The 22,907-nt window shown below is 41.6% G+C and overlaps 1 protein-coding gene across 1 annotated transcript; it reads left to right on the top strand.

Annotated features, from left to right (window-relative positions):
- Positions 1–19,890: 19,890 nt before the first annotated feature.
- On the top strand, positions 19,891–22,115 carry LOC107794567 (dormancy-associated protein homolog 3). Its single transcript, XM_016617059.2, has 3 exons — positions 19,891–20,118; positions 20,771–20,935; positions 21,738–22,115. Exons 1-3 carry the CDS (start codon positions 20,004–20,006, stop codon positions 21,839–21,841), a joined length of 384 nt encoding a protein of 127 aa, XP_016472545.1. The 5' UTR covers positions 19,891–20,003; the 3' UTR covers positions 21,842–22,115.
- Positions 22,116–22,907: the final 792 nt, after the last annotated feature.

Below are 22,907 nucleotides of genomic sequence, written 5' to 3'. Positions count from 1 at the left end.
ATTTAAATCAGATATTTAGCCATTATAACAATTTAAGCGACCGTGCTAGAACCACGGGATTCGAGGGTGCCTAACACCTTCCCTCGGGTCAACAGAATTCCTTACTTAGAATTTCTGGTTCGCAGACTTCATTTGGAAAAGTCGAATATTTTCCTCGATTTGGGATTCAAGATAAACCGGTGACTTGGGACACCAAAAGCCAAACCTTTCCCAAGTGGCGACTCTGAATTAAATAAATAATCCCATTTCGAATATTGTCACTTAAATTGGAAAAACTCCACCCGCGCATCCTACCCCTCGGGGCGGGCACGCAAAAAGGAGGTGTGACAGCTCTGGAGACTCTGCTGGGGAGTTAACCCAGAACCACTGGTTCAGGGTTAAAGAATTCGAGCTTAGAATAATTGTTATATTTGGCTTTATTATCTGATCTTTATTACATGTTTTTGCGTAACGTGCTAAATGTTGTCTTTTACCGCCTTTATATTATCTGAACTGTATATAAACTGTGCCGAAACCTTTCTTTTCTTACTTCCGGGGAGAAGCTCGCTGGTCGGGACTCCCTATTCTGTTAATGTCAATACCTAAAATAAGAAAGAGGACGAACAAGTTACAAAGCCGGACGATCTCGCGGGTCCTCGGTACGTAGCCCCCTACTCGACTCGAGTTGTCCGCTCGGGTACACAGTCTAGAACAAATACCCAGGTTACGAACCTAGAATAACTTGACTTCATGCCGGATCCCTAGTAGGAACGCTTATTTGCATCATGTTGCATTTGACTTAGGGGACTCAACACAGGGGTTGGGTCCGTCTAGGACAGGCAACCTGAAACGAAAAAGACCACCCTGCTGCATCCTATTTGTTTTGTGCATTTATTTGCTTCGGTTCCGCATGCTGACCGGTTTCTAAAAAAAAGGGGGGAAAAATAGCAGCGTAGGGAGATAACTACTTATTTTGGAAAAATAAAACCAATGTTCAAGTATTGTCGAAACCTCGCCGGAATTTTTTCTAAAAAAAGAGAATAAAAAAAAACAAACAAAATTTGTCTTCTTAGTTTAAGTTATTAATATATATATATATATATATATATATATATATATATATATATATATATATATATATATATATATATAAAATTTTCTTTTTATCACTTTCAAAATCAAAAAAAAAGAGAAGGTATTTATTTTAAAAGTAAAAAAAATGGACAATCCATAATTCAAAAAATGTGTTGTTTCTTTTGTAGTACCCCTTTTTTATAAATTCAGACTAATGGTCCAAATATTGCCAAAAAAAAATATATATTTTTCTTTAGTCTTTATCTTTTTTTTCAAAAATAATAAAAATACTTATTCTTGATTTCTAGGTTTATTTGATTTTCTCTATTCATGATATGCCCGAACTACGCCGGTTTGATTCTCACCGGATGTGAGATACGTAGGCAACCCTCGTCGGGTTCAACCCCATTTTTTCTAAAAAAGCCAAAATCAATGCGTTTTCAAATTTTTAAAGAGTCATAAATAAATCGGGTGACGTTGTTTTGTCATAAATAGCCGAATGTTCCCGAAAGGGGCGCCGGAAGACTGACTTTGTCTAAATAGCCACCTTTGGGTCTTATTTAGCATTTTTACCCAGTAGACCCACACAGCCTTAAAATCTTCATCCCCGAAGTGTTTAAAGGTCGTGTTCAAAACTTGATCCCCTCTGTAAAAATATTTTTGAGTCAGTCATTTTGTTAAAATCACCTTAATAAATGTGCAGGATGAGCACGATGCAAAATGAACATTTTTCAATAATGACCAAAATCCCTGTCAAATTACGGCTATGGTGGAATGATCTAGGTGTTGAAGGACAAAATGAGGTTAAGAAATATTTGAAAGGTCTTGTGGGTCTGTTGGAAATCCAACCTCGGGGAGATATCATAAGGGCTTTGGTTACCTATTGGGACCCGGCGCACAATGTTTTCCATTTCTCTGATTTTGAGCTCACTCCGACTTTGGAAGAAATGGCCGGATACATCGGGAATACTGAACTTCCTTTGAGGGAAAAATACTTGGTCGCCCCGAGAATCGTCACGGTACATCGGTTCCTGGATTCATTGAAAATACCTAGAACAGTCCACAACCCGGATCTAGCAGCCGGATTCTGTACTCCATGCTTCATATATGATAGATACGGTCATGAGGGGGGATTCAATAATCCAATCAACAAACTGTGCAGCAAAGGAGTTCGTCAGAAGTGGGACGAGCACAGACGGGTAGCGTTCATGATAATGTTCCTAGGCCTTCTGGTATTCCCAAGGAAAGATGGAAACATTGATTTGAAGATATCTGGAGTCGTCAGCACTTTACTCACGCAAAACGACAGTACTCTCGCGCCAATGGTGGTATCTGACATCTTTCGAGCTCTTACAGTTTGTAAAGCCGGGGGAAATTTCTTCGAAGGTTGTAACTTGCTCCTACAGCTATGGATGACCGAGCACCTCTGCCATCATTCCGAGATTTTGAGCCATGATTCCCCGGAAAAGACCTGCATAGAAGAATCTTACACGAGAACCAAAGAGATCAGTTTGCCCAAAGGAGTCCTGGCATGGACCTCGTTCTTTCAAACTCTTACGGCCAGCCAAATACAATGGACGCTGAGATGGTTGCCTATTGATGAGATCCTATATATGTCTGCATCTAAAACTCATTTCTTACTGATGGGGCTTAAGAGCATTCAACCTTACGCACCATGCCGAGTTTTGAGACAGTTCGGAAGATGCCAGACAGTACCTCATGAGGAAGATCTTAGCACTCAAGCAGTCGAGATAAGTCCTAACGGACAGTTCCCAGAAGCAAAGATTTGCCAAATCTGGAATGAGGGTCAATATCTGAAATCAGATACTTGCGTGCGGGATCGAGCCAAAGGAGAAACGGCGCCAGGTTACCTTGCATGGTATAGAAGGGAACTCGAGCATGAAAGGCCAGCTAAAAAACCTCACATCCGGAATTTCACCGAGTCATCGCAAAGGCATTGGGATTGGTTAGCAAAGGAAAGAGGCTATTGTGCCGAAATCAGCAGGTTGAAGCAACAAGTAGAAGGCATGAGATACGAGCACAATGTGCAAATTGCCATCGATCTGGGGGAGCGGAACAGGTTAATTCAAGAAAATGAAATGCTCAAAGCCCAGAAGAAACAGATAAGGTTGGATGCAGATAAACAACCAAGACGTCGATCAGACGAGCACTTGATAAAAAGGCTAAGAAGCAAGATCAGAGAATGGCAAGATGGTTTGGAGAAGTCTGAAAACGTCATAGCCGAGCTCAAAGCGCAGTGGGATACGAGAGCAGATAAGCATCGCAGATACCTGAACCAATTGGAAGGCGACCACGAGAAAACCGTTGCTAAGATAAAGAGAGAGATGGCTGCACTTGAGATCAAAGCAGTTAATCAGGCCAAGGATTTCCAAACTGAGAGCAGATACTGGTACGACTCAATAGCCCAGATGAAGTTGGAAGTACGGCGACTGAAGCATCAGCATGTACAAGATGCTCAAGTCTTCAAGATATGCAGCGATCAGATAAAACGCCTGCTTGTAGAGAAGAAGCAAACCAGAGATAGGATCAAGGCCATTGCCCATGCCATCACCAGACGATGTCTACGATGTGAGAACATGTCCAGTGTTACCTTCCTCTCGGCAGTAATGGTTTATGTCAAGCAGACTATGCACGAGCTAGAGCAACTTGAGAGGGATCTCACGCCTAGGACCGCGGCGAGGCCGAACGATGCCCCGCGGAAACCAATTTTTAAAACCATAATGCATTCATAGGTCAAATCTGTATCTTAGCATCTTCTGCCTGTTTTTCCATCAGGGTGATTTTCAGTCTATTTTGAGTCTAGGTTTATTTTCAAAGTTTGCTCTTTCTTTTGCAAAATGTAGCTTGTAATAGAACGTTTCAACAATAAAGAGGTTGTTTCTTTTACGCTCATTTGTGCTTTTCGAACTACGTAATGATCTGATTCACGTAGGCATCGTGATACGTAGGCAATCCTCATCGGATCCGGTCGCATTTCTTTTACTACAAAAAAAAAGGAAAAAAAAACAAAAAAGAAAAAAAAGGGAAAAGGAAAGAAAGGAAAAATGCCGGAATGACGCATGCTCTCGTAGCAAACATATAGTAATCCACTTAACTGTATAGGTGCATCATGCCCAACGTGAGATTAACTATCTGTTATTTGCTACAAATTAACCGTGCGTTTGTCGTTGAGTATGCCCAGGGTTTTTGGAAGGACGACTGGTTTGGTGAAAGTCTGGCCTCGCACTCATATTTCACGAGGTCAAGGAGAAGTGTTCAACTACCTGTTGTTAGGGCCAGAAGCAGTACTCACACTTACTTCACCAGGTCAAAAGGAAGTGTGGAAATGTCTTCAGAAATTCCATTGCAAACGATCCCTGTTTCTGAGGAAAGCTCAATCTCAGCCGTCCTCACACCTGAATCCGCAACCGCGGAGGAAACTAGAATCCTACGGCTCCGCATGTTGGAAATGCTGGACGACTGGAACAATGGGAAAGAACCACCAAGTGTCGTCCCCGGATTCCCTGAATTATTCTCCAGGTCAAGTGGGACTTCTAATGTCCCCATAAATTATCCTGCTACCCCATTCGGGTACCCAGCCACCTCGGCCTTCTCTGCTGGATCGCCTTCTGAGCCTCATCCCCGAATGTCGGCCACTGATGCAAGCATGAACAGCTTTACTGCATCGCCTTGCCCGGTTACAGCACAGCCTACCACGTACAAGCCAAGCTTTGACTCATCCTCTTTTACATTCCAAGCACCATCGTTCTCAATGGAACCAACTAGGTTCGCTACCAGCACTAATCCTCTACCGCCTCAGTGCGAGCTCGCACCAGGGCAGGATCAGAACCCCAGATTTGCAGAACAAAATGAGATTGCCAAAAGGATGAGAAGCCTTGAACAAAGTCTGAAGAATATGCAAGGATTGAGCGGACAAAAGAGCGTCTCTTACGCCGACCTGTGCATGTTTCCTCACGTGCACCTGCCAACGGGTTTCAAGACCCCCAAGTTTGAGAAATACGATGGGCACGGTGACCCCATTGCACATCTTAAGAAATACTGCAACCAATTGCGGGGAGCCGGCGGAAAAGAAGAACTGCTAATGGCATATTTTGGGGAAAGTCTAGTAGGGATAGCTTCGGAATGGTACATGGATCAGGAAATGACCCGATGGCATATATGGGATGATCTCGCCAGAGATTTTGTAAAACAATTCCAGTATAACATCGACATTGCGCCAGACCGAAACTCTCTGTCGAATTTGAAAAAGAAACCTTCTGAGAGCTTTAGAGAGTATGCTATTAAGTGGCGTGAACAGGCGTCGAGAGTGAAGCCTCCCATGGATGAAGTGGAAATGGTTACTACCTTTCTCCAGGCTCAAGAGTCTGACTATTTCCAAAACATGATGTCGGCCATGGGTAAGCCATTCGCGGAAGCGATCAAGATTGGAGAGATGGTGGAAAATGGGTTGAAAACGGGTAGGATTCTAAGTCAAGCATCCATAAGGGCAACTTCCCAGGCCGTCCAAAGCGGGTCTGGAGGAACGACGAGGGGGAAGAAGAAGGAAGAAACGACTATGGCAGCCTCTGAAGCAAGGGAGTATCGTCATCCCAGGCCCCATTTTCGGGAAAGAGCCCCACAACACTATTACCCCCATTCAAATTTGGCATATGCTCATCAGCCTTATATGGTCATGAATGCCCAACCTTATAACCATCCACCACAACAAGCCAACCGAGGCCCAGCTCCACCCCCCAAAAATCATCCTCCTTACCGCAACCACTATAACCCACAACCCCCGCAGAATAACTACCGCCCCAGGAGCCACCTCGACAGCGGACTTTTACGCCTATCGGTGAACAATACTCTACTTTGTTCCCTAAGCTAGTCCAATTGGGTTTCTTGCAACCAATTCCCCAAACAAGGCAAAACCCAACATCGCCTTCTTACAAAGTCGGAGTCAGTTGTGCCTATCATTCAGGGGCCGAGGGACATGATACAAACGACTGCTGGTCATTGAAAAGAGTGGTCGAAAATTTGATAGAACAGGGGAAAATAGTACTAAGGGACGAAGAGATCCCAAATGTGACTAACAATCCATTGTTCGCTCACAATAATGGGCCGCTGATCGGAATGATTTGTGAGGACAAAGAGTTCGACCCTGCTTTGAAAGCCATAATTGCCATTGTCGACACGGGGAAGAGGCCTGAAATAGACCAGAAACCAGAAAAGGGGGAAGAGGTCAAAGCTATAAAGAACAAGCCTGAAAAGAAGGTAGAGAAGAAAGTGGTACCTGTAAAAAATGAAGTTCTTTACATACCACGAGGTCGAGCTGAGAAGGCGCAGAACTTCGGGATCAAAAAGACAAAACCTATGTACGTGCCAAAAGGGGCCTATGTGGTCCGGGGGCCGATTCAACCACCTCGGCTGAATGAGCCAGTGGTTATCGGATGCGTGCCACAAAAGCCAATGACCAACCCGTCCACAGTGCCGTGGAATTATCAAAAGACTTTGGTGATGTACAAAGGTAAAGAGGTCATGGGAGAAATTCCAGAAAATACTTTCGTTGGAGGGTACTCAAATACCCAAGAACTGAACAACGCCACGCAAAGGCGCTTCCCTCCAAAGAAGCCTGTGAGTGTTGAAGAAGCGGAAGTGTTCTTCCAACAAATGAAGATGCCGGATTACGAAGTGATAGATCAGCTACGCAAGCACCCTGAGCAAGTGTCCATGCTATCATTATTGATAAGGTCAGCCGAGCATCAAAAGATCTTACTGAAGACCCTGAATGAAGCATATGTACCAGTTGAAACCTCGGTGGAACAACTAGAGCGGATGACAGAAAGATTCTTCGCTGTCAACCAAATCTCTTTCAGCAAAAACGATTTACCCCCGGAAGGAGCAGCACATAACAAGGCCTTGCATTTAACAGTTAAATGCGAGGACTACTATGTCAAGCGGGTAATGTTGGATGGAGGCTCAGGCGTTGACATTTGCCCGCTCTCCACGCTACAAAGAATGGAAATTGGGATCGGAAGAATCCGACCCAACAATGTCTGCGTAAGAGCTTTCGACGGCATCAAGAGAGATACCATGGGAGAAATAGACCTGTTGTTGGTCATAGGACCAGTCGAGTTTCGAGTAACCTTCCAGGTGATCGACATGGACACATCCTACAATTTCCTCCTTGGCAGGCCTTGGATCCATGCGGCAGGAGCCGTGCCTTCCACTCTTCACCAGATGGTGAAGTTCGAGTACGAAGACCGAGAGATCGTGGTCCATGGGGAAGATGAGCATGCCATTTATCGGGACCCATCCATCCCGTACCTTGAACCAAGAGAAGGAAGCGAACATATGGTCTATCAAGCTTTCGAGGTTGTACTGGCCGAGCAACACGAAGAGGGAATACCCTACCCCCAGCCTTTCTTGTCTAACGCTTCGGTTATGGTGGCCAAAGAGATGATCCGACACGGATTTAGGCTAGGGAAGGGACTTGGACGAACCCTTCAGGGAATAACAGAACCCGTTACTTTGCCAGTCATCAAGAAACCTTTTGGACTAGGTTTCAAACCTACTCCAGCAGACGAAGAATGGGCAAAGAAAAGGAGAAATGAGGGTTGGAAGTTACCTCAACCACTGCCGGATTTATATGCAACTTTCATCAGGCCGAAGTACGTTGAAGAAGATGATGAGATCTTCACAGCTGAGGAAATCGAGGAGATATGTGGGGCAATGAGGGAAATGCTCTACGAAATCCACATGGTTCAACCAGGTGAAGGAATGAGCACTGCTGAGATGCTGTACATGGGGCCGAGCGCCCAACTCCAAAACTGGGAGGCCACGCCATTCCCGACTAGACGGAAGTCCGGGTAGACATGTCCTGCCACCTTTCCTGTGTCACAAGTTATCCCAGGACATAACTTGAACGTTTTCTTCTTTTCAATTGTTGCTTTGAATTCCTAGTCGTAAACATTGTTGTCTTCCAACTTTCCAAAGAAAATATATAAAAAAGAATCATCATTGCTTTCCTATTCTTTCTTTTGTTCTGATTTTTATTAGTTTTCCTTTTATCTTCCTTTTCAGTCCTAATAATGCGGCTTTAAATATGACATGCTTGCGGACTTCACGCCCAGATCACAGTGAGTTATTTAACTGCGAATTAATGAACCCAGAACCAGAATATGATGCGGAGGAGGCTTTTAGGGAGATAAACTGAGAGTTGGAATATTTCGAGAATAAACCTAAGCCAAATCTGAATGACACTGAACCGGTAAACTTAGGAACCCCGGAAGAAGTCCAGGAGACCAAGATAAGCATTCACACGGACAAGAAGACGCGAGAGGCGATAATTCAACTTCTTTTTGAATTCAAAGACGTGTTTGCTTGGTCATATGATGACATGCCAGGACTAGGTGTTGATCTAGTGGTTCATAAATTGCCGATTCATCCTGATTGTCCTCCAGTTCAACAAAAGCAACGAAAGTTCAAAACTGAGGTCAGTGACAAGATTAAAGAGGAGATCACCAAGCAGCTGAAAACGGGAGTGATCCGGGTAGTCCAATATACAACATGGTTGGCGAATGTGGTTCCAGTACCGAAAAAGGACGGGAAAACTCGGGTATGTGTAGATTACCGAGATCTGAACAGAGCAAGTCCTAAAGATAATTTCCCGCTGCCCAACATCCACATCCTCGTTGATAATTGCGCCAAACACGAGATACAGTCTTTTGTAGATTGTTATGCTGGGTATCATCAGGTGTTGATGGATGAAGAGGACGCCGAGAAAACTACCTTCACCACGCCTTGGGGCACCTACTGTTATCGGGTTATGTCATTTGGTTTGAAGAATGCTGGGGCTACTTACATGAGGGCCATGACTGCCATTTTCCATGACATGATGCACCAGGAAATAGAGGTGTACGTGGATGACGTGATAGTCAAGTCTAGGACGCAGGATAATCACATCCAAGACTTGAGGAAGTTCTTCGAGAGGCTAAGGAAGTATGACTTGAAGCTGAACCCAGCCAAATGTGCTTTCGGAGTTCCGTCGAGCAAACTTTTGGGCTTCATCGTAAGCAGGAGAGGAATTGAGCTAGATCCAACTAAGATAAAATCCATCAGAGATCTACCTCCCCCGAGAACAAAGAAAGACGTGATGAGTCTGTTGGGCAGGTTGAATTACATCAGTCGGTTCATTGCCCAACTGACAAGCACGTGCGAGCCCATATTCAAGCTGTTAAGGAAAGACGCAGCGATCAAATGGACAGTTGAGTGTCAAGAAGCCTTTGATAAAGTCAAAGAATACCTTTCGAATCCCCCGGTCTTGGTCCCTCCAGAACCAGGAAGGCCACTTTTCTTGTATCTAACAGTCTTGGAGAACTCTTTCGGTTGCGTCCTCGGGCAACACGACATAACCGGAAAGAAGGAACAAGCAATTTACTACTTGAGCAAGAAATTCACCGGCTACGAGGCCAAATACACTCTGCTGGAAAGGACATGCTGCGCTCTCACATGGGTTGCTCAAAAGCTGAGACATTATCTCCAAGCCCACACTACATTTCTCATAAGCAGGTTGGATCCTTTGAAGTATATATTCCAGAAACCAATGCCTACTGGGAGACTGGCTAAATGGCAAATCTTGCTTACGGAATTCGACATAGTTTATGTCACTCGCACGACAATGAAAGCCCAGGCATTAGCAGATCATTTGGCCGAAAATCCGGTCGATGAGGAATACCAGCCATTGGATACCTACTTTCCAGATGAAGAGGTAAACACCGTAGAAGTGATCTCGGAGGAAGCTCATGTTTGGAAGATGTTCTTTGACGGAGCCGTAAACGCCAAGGGTGTAGGGATTGGGGCAATTTTGATCTCGCCTTCCGGTCAGCATTATCCCGCCACAGCTAGACTGCGTTTCTTTTGCACAAACAATACAACTGAGTATGAAGCCTGCATTATGGGCATGCATATGGCAATCGATCAGGATGTCGAAAACTTACTGATTATGGGAGGTTCTGACCTGATCATCCGGCAAGCTCAAGGCGAGTGGGAAACTCGGGATGTCAAACTTATCCCATACCGACAACATGTGGAGGACCTCAGCAAGCGCTTTACCTCAATAGAGTTCAGGTATATTCCGAGGTGTCACAATGAACTGGCAGATGCACTTGCTTCTTTGGCTTCAATGCTACCCTACCCGGGCAACGCCCACGTCGATCCTTTGGAAATCCAAATCAAGGAAAGGCACGGTTACTGCAGTGTAATCGAGGCGGGATCAAATACGCAACCTTGGTACCATGACATCAAGAGGTTCCTGAAGACGCAAGAGTACCCCGAGCACGCTACTGGAGATCAAAAGAGGACCATTAGGCGACATGCAAGTGGTTTCTTTTTGAGCGGTGAATTGTTATATAAGAGGACCCCGGACCTCAATCTCCTCAGATGTGTCGATATCGAGGAAGCAAGAAAGATCATGCACGAAGTACACGCAGGTGTGTGCGGACCTCACATGAACGGGTATGTCTTAGCGAAGAAAATCCTTAGAGCAGGTTATTACTGGATGACCATGGAAAAGGATTGCTTCAGCTTCGTTAGGAAATGTCATCAGTGTCAGGTGCACGGTGATTTGATTCATGCACCTCCCACGGAACTGCATCCCATGTCTGCGCCTTGGCCATTTGTCGCCTGGGGCATGGACGTCATTGGACCAATTGAACCAAAGGCCTCGAACGGACACAGGTTTATACTGGTTGCCATAGACTACTTCACGAAATGGGTAGAGGCTGTCACCCTCAAGTCGGTCACTAAGAAAGCTGTGGTGGATTTTGTACACTCAAATCTTATCTGTCGCTTCGGTATTCCTGCGACTATCATTACAGATAACGCAGCAAACTTGAACAGTCACTTGATGGGAGATGTATGCGAGCAATTCAAGATAATGCATAGGAATTCCACGCCTTATCGGCCAAAGGCCAATGGTGCTGTGGAAACGGCAAACAAAAACATCAAGAAGATTTTGAGGAAGACCATCCAAAGTTCCCGACAGTGGCAGGAGCAGTTACCATTTGCATTATTGGGGTACCGCACTACGGTACGCACATCAGTAGGAGCGACTCCTTATCTTTTGGTTTATGGGACCGAGGCTGTAATACCGGCAGAGGTAGAAATTCCTTCGCTTCGAATCATTGTCGAAGCAGAAATCGAGGACAGCGAGTGGGTCAAGACTCGGTTAGAGCAATTGACGTTGATTGATGAAAAGCGGATGACCGCGGTTTGTCACGGACAGTTATACCAACGAAGAATGGCCCGTGCTTACAACAAGAAAGTCCGGCCTAGGAAGTTCGAAGTAGGTCAGTTGGTACTAAGGCGTATTCTGCCGCATCATGAAGAAGCAAAAGGGAAGTTTGCCCCAAATTGGAAAGGCCCATACATCGTAAGGAAGATATTGCCGAGAGGAGCATTGTATTTAGGTGATATCGAAGGAAATGACCCCGACACAGCAGTAAATGCATATGCAGTCAAGAGGTACTACGTCTAAATCATGCTCCAGTGGTCCTGACACGTTTGAAAATGGCGAAGGTTTTATTCCCCACTACTCCCCAAACACTACCCAATCCTCTCTACAAAAACAAAAACAAAAACAAAAAAAAAAGAAAAAAAAAAGAAAGAAAACAAAAACAAAATTTGATTGAGGCCTGAACTACGTTTGACTTGATTCCGAAAGGATACGTAGGCTGCCTCTCCCTGAGGTTCAGTCACACCAACAATAAAATCTCATCCACCCTGAAATTGAGACCGGGGCACGTCAAGCAGTTGAGAAGTTGGTATCACTACCTCTCCTTACCAAGCACAAGCCTTCAAATCAATTACCAAATATGGTGGGGAACCAATAAGCGTCACGAATGGAGACCAGCACACTCTGAATTGAGAGAGATAAAATGAGAGAGTCTCGGCGGTGAAAACCTTCAGGCACCGCGAGGCGACGGGAGTAGAGAAACCAAAATGAGAGAGCTTGTTTGGTAAAAACTCGCAAAGAGTGCTATCAAGCGATGACAGGAAGAGAAATGAGAGAGGTCAGCCAGCGAAAACCCGCAAAGGGCGCTGTTGGCCGAAAAAGAATGACGCCACCCCAAGAAAGTTTCGGAAGAATGCCACCAGTTTGGAATCACAGATCCGTTCTGGTTCAGGAAAACGCAAGCTCTTAGAAGGTCAGACGTCCAGTCCAAAGAGCATGTCATGTCATTTAAAGCCAGCATTATCTTCTTCAGATAAGTCTTTCTCGTCCCGAAAAGGGTATTCCTTTTCTGATTTGTTTTCCCCTTTCTTTGTTTCTTTTCGAATCCTTTTTGCATTTTAACCCCGAGTTCAGGACACACCGGAAAGGACAGGTGGCATGGTTTGCTTGCACGGAATCCCGTCTCATGAAGGAAAGCGCCTCATCTCGTTGGTGTGATTGCCCAAGCATGATGAATCATGACGTTTGATGGTGTTTCAGAGTAAAGAGGAAAGAGAGAAATCTTGAAATCTTCCCCAGCAAGTCCGCCTTCGGACAAATCCCCACAGAGTCTCCCCCTGTACTAATTCCCACAGAGTCTCTATTGTACAACCTCCCACAGAGTCTCCCCAATATACAAAAAAAAATAATAAAAAAAAAATGGAATCTCCCCAGCACATCCCAGCGAGTCCTTTTGTAAAAATTTCCCAGCAAGCTTACCCCAACAAATCCTAGAAATCCCGCTTTGAAATAAATCCCCAGCATGCCCCATTGTACAAAAATCCACACAAAGAATCCACTTTGTAAATATTCCCCACAGAGCTTCCTTTTTGTACAAATTCCCACAAAATACCTCCAATAAAATCCCCGTTGAGAACCTCCAAGCAAAACGGGACACACAAAAAAAAAGAAGAAAAAAGAGCCTTACGAAGCAAGTCATCACAGAATCCGGAAATACCAGCCTGAGCAGTCTAAAGGTTTCGCCATTCGAATCAAATCAGTGGCGGGACTTCGCAACAGAAATAGAGACGCAACAAAGCAATTGGGAACGATCAAGGTCACCGAACCGACCGTCATTTCCGAACTAACAATTTTTCTTTGTCTGAAAAGTTGAAACAGGTATAATCCAAGACAATCGTGCAAGAAGCAGGCGTCGCCCAAAGAAGAAGGTACACGGGTACAAGAAACATTTTGGCAATAAAGAATTCACTCAAAAGGTAAGTTCCCGCAAAACTCCCTTTTATCTTCTATTAAAACAAGAAAACTCAAAAAAAATAGATCATGTAGTATTCTCGAACTTTATCCCCAGCCGATCAGCATTAGGGTTTTAAACCCTAAACTGAATTTTCCTTTTAGTCAGCATTAGGGTTTTAAACCCTAAACTGAACTTTTTCCTTTCAGCCAGCATTAGGGTTTTAAACCCTAAACTGAGCTTTTCCATGCAATCAGCATTAGGGTTTTAAACCCTAAACTGAATTTTCCTTTTAGTCAGCATTAGGATTTTAAACTCTAAACTGAACTTTTTCCTTTCAGCCAGCATTAGAGTTTTAAACTCTAAACTGAGCTTTTTCATGCAATCAGCATTAGAGTTTTAAACCCTAAACTGAACTTTTTCCTTTTAGTCAGCATTAGGGTTTTAAACCCTAAACTGAACTTTTCCCTTCCAGCCAGCATTAGGGTTTTAAACCCTAAACTGAGCTTTTCCATGCAATCAGCATTAGGGTTTTAAACCCTAAACTGAATTTTCCTTTTAGTCAGCATTAGGGTTTTAAACCCTAAACTGAACTTTTTCCTTTTGGTCAGCATTAGGGTTTTAAACCCTAAACTGAACTTTTCCATTTCAGCCAGCATTAGGGTTTTAAACCCTAAACTGAGCTTTTCCATGCAATCAGCATTAGGGTTTTAAACCCTAAACTGAATTTTTCTTTTAGTCAGCATTAGGGTTTTAAACCCTAAACTGAACTTTTCCCTTTCAGCCAGCATTAGGGTTTTAAACCCTAAACTGAGCTTTTTCATGCAATCAGCATTAGGGTTTTAAACCCTAAACTGAGCTTTTCCATGCAATCAGCATTAGGGTTTTAAACCCTAAACTGAATTTTCCTTTTAGTCAGCATTAGGGTTTTAAACCCTAAACTGAACTTTTTCCTTTTAGTCAGCATTAGGGTTTTAAACCCTAAACTGAACTTTTCCCTTTCAGCCAGCATTAGGGTTTTAAAACCCTAAACTGAGCTTTTCCATGCAATCAGCATTAGGGTTTTAAACCCTAAACTGAATTTTCCTTTTAGTCAGCATTAGGGTTTTAAACCCTAAACTGAACTTTTTCCTTTTAGTCAGCATTAGGGTTTTAAACCCTAAACTGAGTTTTTCCTTTTAGTCAGCATTAGGGTTTTAAACCCTAAACTGAATTTTCCTTTTAGTCAGCATTAGGGTTTTAAACCCTAAACTGAACTTTTTCCTTTTAGTCAGCATTAGGGTTTTAAACCCTAAACTGAACTTTTCCCTTTCAGCCAGCATTAGGGTTTTAAACCCTAAATTGAGTTTTTCCATGCAATCAGCATTAGGGTTTTAAACCCTAAACTGAATTTTCCTTTTAGTCAGCATTAGGGTTTTAAACCATAAACTGAACTTTTTCCTTTTAGTCAGCATTAGGGTTTTAAACCCTAAACTGAACTTTTCCCTTTCAGCCAGCATTAGGGTTTTAAACCCTAAACTGAGCTTTTCCATGCAATCAGCATTGGCCCAAACAAACAGTCCAAACCCAGGCCTGCCCGGTCCAGACCACTTGATACCCAGGGCGTCCAAACGACACCGTTTTAGTCCAGTGTGATCTGGGCCGTTGATCTCAGATTGATCAACGACCAAGATCACTTCCCCACAACCCACTGAGGAACCCGACCCGTTTTCACCCGGACCAACCCAAAACCCTTTACCCTCAAAACCACACTGTTCCACTTAAGACCATCAGATCCAAGCCATTGATTTCAATTGATCCAACGGCTGAGATCAACCCACCCATTCCATATATAAACCCTTTAACCTTACCCTGCCCCCCCATCCGACACCCCAGCCTCCGTCTTCAACCTCATCCCCATCAAACCCTAGAGCCGCCCCTGTATCCCCCACCATGAAAACCGGCGGCATGAATGCCGGTGACCTTCACCTTAACACCATAGAACCCCCTCACCATCCTGAACATAGACCTGTTGATCGCTTAGTTCGAATCATCCCCTAGGTCCTCGAATCTTCATTTGAAGATTCGAGTCAAAACTCGATTTATACCAACCAACCCCAGCTTCACACCAGACACTCCCCAGACCCTCCTCGTGACCAAACCATACTTGGTTTGGTCCGAATCTGATCAGGGAAGCATGAATCCCAGATCTGAGTTTTGGAACTTTGTAGTTCTTCATCACTGGTCCATGTCAGTCCGAGCCACAGAGATTAAGGTCTAATGGACTTTAATCGAAGTGTTTCTCATCTGAGAAACACTTCGATTAAAGTCCGTTCAGCCTTAAGAAAGGCCTGTCCAAATCCGAGTTCAAACTTTTGACTTTTCAAGTTTTAAGGTGAGTCTGCTTTCTTTCCTTTACTTGTTTTAGTCCGTGTGATTTGTTTTAAAAGTCTGTTCATATTTTGTTTTAATTTTATCAACTTTTGTTTATCCACTTTACCTGAACCTCTGTGTTCGTCTGAATCCCCCCCTCATATTCTGATAAGGCATATGTATTTGTTGTGCAATAGGTTTGAATTTCAAGTTTGTACTGACTAGTTGACTCCTCGAGTGCATTTCTACTTAGTCAGTATAATTCGAACCATGTATCGATACTGTTTAAATGTCTGATTTTTGGCTACGATTGTGTATGTTAATGCTAATATAGTCGAGCCGACATATGTCGTCAATTAGTGGGTAATATTGTTAATACGATTGTGTAAGTCTGCCAGGGAATATTGATGGGTTTAATACTTAATTAGCTAAGGTGGAACTGAAAATGGAAGGCACATGGGAGGGGTATGGTGATAGTTTAAAAACAGGCTGTTAAAAGGGGTAAGGAGGGCATATAAAATGGGCAGACATCTGACTGAGGTGAGGGGGATATACAGAATTAGAGGGGGAAAGAAAAATACACACACGGGGAGGAGTTTTGAAAGAGAAAGCTTGAAATACATACAAAGAGATACAGACAGAAGAGAAATACATACACTGTGAGGATAGAAAAGAAAAAGAGAGAGTTGACAGAAATAGAAAGAGAGCAAGAAAGAGATAAAACAGATTAGGAAATCAGAAACTTGGTCTTGTTTGTCTGAAGCTCATCTATTGTCAATACGTTAGGCAGTGTTGCTTCTTCTAAATTTCAATCGAGATTGTTGTTAGTGTTTGTTGCATTTGGTATATCCCGGAATTGGATTGTCTGGAGTATTGTTGCCATCACACTGTGTGCTGTTTCATTTGGCTTTCTCTTCTTCAACTCTAGTTCCACCTCGCAATAGAATCCTTTCTGTTGTGCTGTTCTGATTGCTGCTGCTATTCTGCTTACTGTTGCTGCTGCATTTCTGCCCTGCTGCTACTGCTAGTTCTGTTTCTTGCTGCTGCTGATTTCCCCATCTTTTTCTTCTTCTCCTTTGCATTTTCAGTGTTTCCAGGTACACATTTCAAATCCAACTTTGGTGTTAACTGTAACAATTCAAAAGCATGAAATGAAAGGAGTTCTTGAAGAAGATTTAGATATCTGTTTTGTAATGCTTGTGATATATTGACTTCAGTTGTATAAATTGATTAGTTTGATTCAGTAATGAAAGATTAGTTAGATAATACTCAATCAAGTTTAGCCTCTCGCATCTTAGTTTATAGTTGTTTGCTAGTACAAAATGTAATGATACAATACATAGAAGGCATGGAGAATTAGTATAGATTTTTGATTGGATTTCCGTTTAACTGAATGAAATGTATAGAATAGAATATTTCCACCTTACACAAATGTTCCTTGTTCATTTTAGTTTTTTCTTTTATCATAACTCGCTAGGCAGCATATAGAAGCGCATTCACGCCTCCGCAAGTAACGAGACATAGTGGTTAATTCCCTTAAATTCAGCTTCAATAAGTCTAGTTAAATTCAATTCAAGGAACGTTAGGACGCAAGTATAACATTGGGTCAATCTCGAACGTAATTTCTTTTGTCCAATTGAAGTATGTTTCACAAGTTATGACATCCCTCCACTTTGTAAATAATTAATCAGTAATTGATAAGAATCCGGATTAGGCAAGAGCATATAGTTTATATTAGTACGTCCCTTTTCTTTTAATTTTAGAGACGAACTTAATAGAAAGTATAGTCACTATAGGTTTATCCTTTAAAAAATAATGAGACGAGCCTCGCCAAATAAAAATGCAAACTGCGGGGCCCTCAACAACTAATCATAATATTTAGAATTCAGGCTAGGCCGTTTAGTGAATCTCATGGCCTTCTCAAAAATAATAACGCGTTAGACTCTTTAGGCGCGGCTTAATTAAATCATATTCTTAAATTCGGGTGCGCATTGATGTGACCCAAATCCAAGTCTCAACGGAGTCAAAATGTGTTAACAACTACGGGTGTATTGACTGTGACGTGATTTGAGATGCATTTTCACGACGTTGCAATTCTATAAAAATAAATGATAATAATAAAAGCGGTTTAAACTTAATAAAAGTACATAAGACACAACATGTATTTAAATCAGATATTTAGCCATTATAACAATTTAAGCGACCGTGCTAGAACCACGGGATTCGAGGGTGCCTAACACCTTCCCTCGGGTCAACAGAATTCCTTACTTAGAATTTCTGGTTCGCAGACTTCATTTGGAAAAGTCGAATATTTTCCTCGATTTGGGATTCAAGATAAACCGGTGACTTGGGACACCAAAAGCCAAACCTTTCCCAAGTGGCGACTCTGAATTAAATAAATAATCCCATTTCGAATATTGTCACTTAAATTGGAAAAAATCCACCCGCGCATCCTATCCCTCGGAGCGGGCGCGCAAAAAGGAGGTGTGACAGTCATATATTGTTCTGAATTTTAACAACAACGAGATCGAGAGTAGATGTATGAAACAGAAGACTTCCTCAATCGATCAATCAACTCAACAATTCTCAATTGTAAATTTGTGGGGTAGTCATATGAATCTTCTGTAACCTCCGACTCCATTTTGTCTATATTATTTCAATATTAAATAAATTATCTTTTTAGGCAATTCAGAGGTTCTTTAAAGGTAGAGATTCTTCAAGTGTCACACTTATCCGGCATTGACACACAAGTTCTTGACCAAACTAGAAAAAAACTTAAGTTAACAAACATCTGACCCAATATAAGTGTGACAGTGTGGGTGCAATTGTAGTTTATTTGTAGTTTTTTGTAGAAATTTTGTAGATGAAGAGCAAATTTTGTTGTCAACATTTTTTTCCACATAAGACTGTAGTTTAATTGTAGTATAAATGTAGTAATTTTGTAGATACCCTTAAAAACAATACAACTTTATACAATACTTAAACTGATTTGTAGTTTATTTGTAGAAATTTTGTAGATAAATAGAAAATTTTATAGTCAACATTTTTTTTCAACATAGATTGTAGTGTAATTGTAGTATAAATGTAGTAATTTTGTAGATACCCTTCAAAACAATACTGCTTAATACATACGTAAACTGACTTGTAGTTTCTTTGTAGATTTTTTGTAGAAAATTTGTAGATTAGGAGAAAATTTTGTAGTCAACATTTTTTTTCAATATAGATTGCAGTTTAATTGTAGTATAAATATAGTAATTTGTAGATACCATTAAAACAATATTGCTTTATACATACTTAAACTGATTTGTAATTTATTTGTAGATTTTTTGTAGAAAATTTGTTGACCCAAGCGCATCAGCTCACTCCCGTCAAGAACAAGAGCTCCTCCCTTCGAATAGTTGACGAAAACAGAGCCTTGCATATTTAAATATGCTCAGCCATTCCTAAAAGAAAAAAGAGGAGAACCAAATCAAAAAGGCTCTGAGCTTTAGCAAGGGAAGACTGATATATACTTAGAGAAACAGAAATATGTGAAAAATGAGGAAAGAGAAGCCTGCAGAAAAAGGAGGAAACAAATCTGATGTGAATATGAAAAAATATTTAGTCCCAAATTTTTAGGCCTCATTTGGACGGAATAAGCTATTCAAATATTTATCCCAGATTTGTAGGTGCCTAATTTGGAAGGAATCAACTCTTAATATTGGGTATTTAATGAATGATATAAATTTTGTAGGAAAAATATAAATATGGCGGGTAATAATGGAAATATGCACATTTTTAGTAATAAGGTTTCATATATGGTATAGATAGGAAAACCACAAAACTAATTGACCCAAAACGCTCTATTTGCTATCTAATTTTCACTATGATTAATTTAATTAAAACTCACTCACATTGGGCAATTAACACTGTAATAACATTATTTCTAAAAATAAGAAGATGAAAACAATTTCTTTTGCTCCTCATCAACTCTACGAGAAGCCGACCCAAAAGGCCGAAAACCAGTTTACCGCTATCTGGATAAAGCTAAGGGTATATTCGACATTTTAAGCTGATAACATCCCGTCACGTGACCTGCTTGATCAACTCAATGTTTATTAGCCACGTGGCAAATAACCAAAGGATAACACGCCGGCTTTGGCACGTCGATCTTATCCCTATATACGTGCTATTAAATCCTGCCGTTTATTTCATCTCAGATCTAGCAGATATAAATCAACGGTTAAGATCAACTCCCATCCCCAAAAATCTGTTCGACCTTTAACGCTTCAGCCGTCAATAAATAACACTCCCCCTAGCTTCACTGATTCCTCGATAGACAATATACGAGAAAGTTCTATCCCAACGGACGTAGTATCTTTTCCTTTTCTCTCTCTTTTCCCCTTAACGTGCGCCGATTCGCTGATCTGCGCCATGAGCTTACTTGACAAGCTCTGGGATGATACCGTTGCCGGTCCCCGGCCAGATAGTGGCCTCGGGAAACTCCGGAAGTATTCTACTTTTAGCCCCCGTTCTAATTCCGGCAAGGGTACGCTTTTGTTGCCGGTTTTGTTCATCCACTAACAAACGAATCAATATCTATTACAATTCGTTTAGCAAAACTGAATTACCTTTTTTTTCCAAAGCAAATCTGAATTATCACTTATAACGTGTTATATTTATTTTGTGAAGGTTTACGAATTACGATAGTAGTAATTTAAGTAATTAACATGTACTCCAGATCGATGATATATGTTATAACTTGTACGGATGTAGATTGTTTTCTTAAGAATCTGATCGTTAAAGGTTAATCGGCAAAAATAGTGCAGCTTACGACGTTTATTTCTCAAGGATCTAATCAAATTAGCTGTTATTTCAATTTCAAACATGAAAAGGAGCATTTGAAGTTTGATATACATGTTTTAGGAAAGAAGAAGTTTTAAGTTTTCATTCACAACATTTTAATTTGTTTTTTTCAATTTCATCTTCGAATACTACTATTTTTTGTTAAGCTCAACCAAATCATGTCCAAAGGCGTCACTTTTCCCCCTTAACAAGGACTGCATGATAACTTATCCAAAAATGAGGAGAAGAAAGGCGATTTTGATAGATTAACTCTGAGAAATCTGCAATTATTAACATCGTTACGTTTGGGAAGATATATTCGATTCTGATGAAGCACTTGTTCTTTTTTGATACAGAATCAGAAGTTTCGACACCGAGATCCTTCAGTGAGGAAGCAAGTAGTGAGGATGCAGTAAGGGTGACAAGGAGTATCATGATAGTAAAGCCTCCCGGGAGTCAGAACAAAGATTCACCTCCTGTTTCCCCCGCCGGTACTACTCCTCCGGTCTCTCCTTTTGCCGGTAAGCTACCACTTATTTTTGAATGGTTTCCGATCTGATTCGTTCCAATAATCTGTTTTCGCGCCGTCACCTCTGGCGGCTCGTTTTGCGAGTTGTTAGCCATTAGAGTAATGCTCTTTTCCTAACCGAAAGTACCCTCCAGAAAAAGGAGGAGAAGCGGAGATCTAGAAGAATCTTGTAAGGTTATTATTGTAAATTCAATTTAGGTAGAATCATTTAGGGGTATGGGAGTCAAGGGGCAAATGTGTACTTTTGGGGAAACTGACAAATTCTTAGAGGATGATGCGAGGCAAAAATGGAGATATTTGGTGGAGGCAATTGTTTTAATTAAGTGATGTCCCCTTTGAAAGTGATATCCTTGCTAGAGTCCACTGATGTGTTTAAAAGTCGAAATTGGTGTTTGGCCCTCCACACCTCTCTACAGATACGTACTGTGCAGGATGTTTAGGCTTATATAAGTAGCCTATAGTTGAATTACCAACTCTTCGCATACCAGTTTGGTATAGTGATACAGTTTAGTTCTATTATTGTCTAATCCTTCTTATGACTCGGTCCATGTTGCCATTAAGGTCAAGACATCAACTTAGGACTCTACTACCCTGACGTTTCAGAGATTAGCAGCATGTCTTCATTCCTCTGTAGCTTTGTGGAGAATTTTTTTGGTGGAAAATTTATGATGTAGTTTTGCTTTTAATTAACTTGAATCTAAAAAATTTGCATTAGAAATCTTCCATGGTCTGATGTACAACCGGGTACATGTCGAAATAATGAGACTAATAATTTGATGCATGATGATGTTCAGGTGCAGGAGGAAGAGAAGCATATTGGTCCCGTAGGCGATCATTTGCATACGAGAATGCCAGTGGGGTTGGACCCAGAAGCCCTCGTCCTCCTTACGACCTGTGAGATATAGATCGGGTTTTCTTGTTTGTTACCCCTCTTGAGGCGGCTGAATGTAGTCCACATCCTTGACATTTTCCTAGTTGAGAATGTTTTGTATGGTCCTGTGACAGTGTGTGTAGTGTGCTTAATTTTGTAAATAATGTTAGTGCTTCTAGATCTTGCGGATGTTGTGACGAAGGTTTGGCACAAGTTGTAAGCAACGAAGTTCGTCATGTATTCTGCTCTGTATCAAAGTTTACCGTCTTGTCTTAGAAATGTTATTCATAGGCTTGTAGTATCGATAGTTTCTTCGTGTCCCGTATCATTGTTTACTATCAAAATGGGATAACAATTAGATTTACGAGTGATTTTAAGGATACATAATTTAATCTGACACAAAGCGATAATTTAAATTATAAATAAGCGAACAACAATGAAGTAAATTCAAACCGTATAAGAATAATTATAGCCTTGAAATAGTAGCTTGCACAAAGAAAAAATTATATTATAATGCCTTGGGATGCATGTAACAGTGTGTCTTGCAAATAATCAGATCATTTTATATAGTAGAGGAATTCTATTTTAGCTATAATTCTATCAAAGGTAAAAAAATCTCATGATTTGCTAATTAAACGGTTCCTCATTGATTATATCGATATCCCTGTCATGATATCCGTCCGGTTACGGATATTTCGGCCTTTAGTTATCTGGTCCGATAATGTTACCTCGGGCTCATTCGGAATCGAGGTCGATTCCGGGGTCATGGACTCGGTAACCTCGAAGACAGGTACTCTAACCTAATATCCTGGTTCGATGGAACCCGGAGTCTATCTTTAATTCATTACGTTTTAATCCCGATCTATCATGAAATAGATGAGCTCGCTTTCGACCGTCGTTTTTTGGAGTGTAAATATGAGCCCCTATCCTCATCTCGATACTTTATGTCAGAAACGACAAAAATGGACGAAACGTCTCGTTAGTCGCGTCTTAATGGCATTAAATGTTCGTCAGTCGCTGGTCAGGCACTACAGACTTTGAACCGTCATTTGAAAATTATAAATACTCCATCCTTCGTTCATTCAAACTTTAT

This window comes from Nicotiana tabacum, chromosome 7 (genome assembly GCF_000715075.1).
Source record: "Nicotiana tabacum cultivar K326 chromosome 7, ASM71507v2, whole genome shotgun sequence".
NCBI classification, from domain to species: domain Eukaryota; kingdom Viridiplantae; phylum Streptophyta; class Magnoliopsida; order Solanales; family Solanaceae; genus Nicotiana; species Nicotiana tabacum.
Note: the sequence above shows the minus strand (reverse complement) of the source record. Positions and strands in the feature narration are given on the sequence as shown.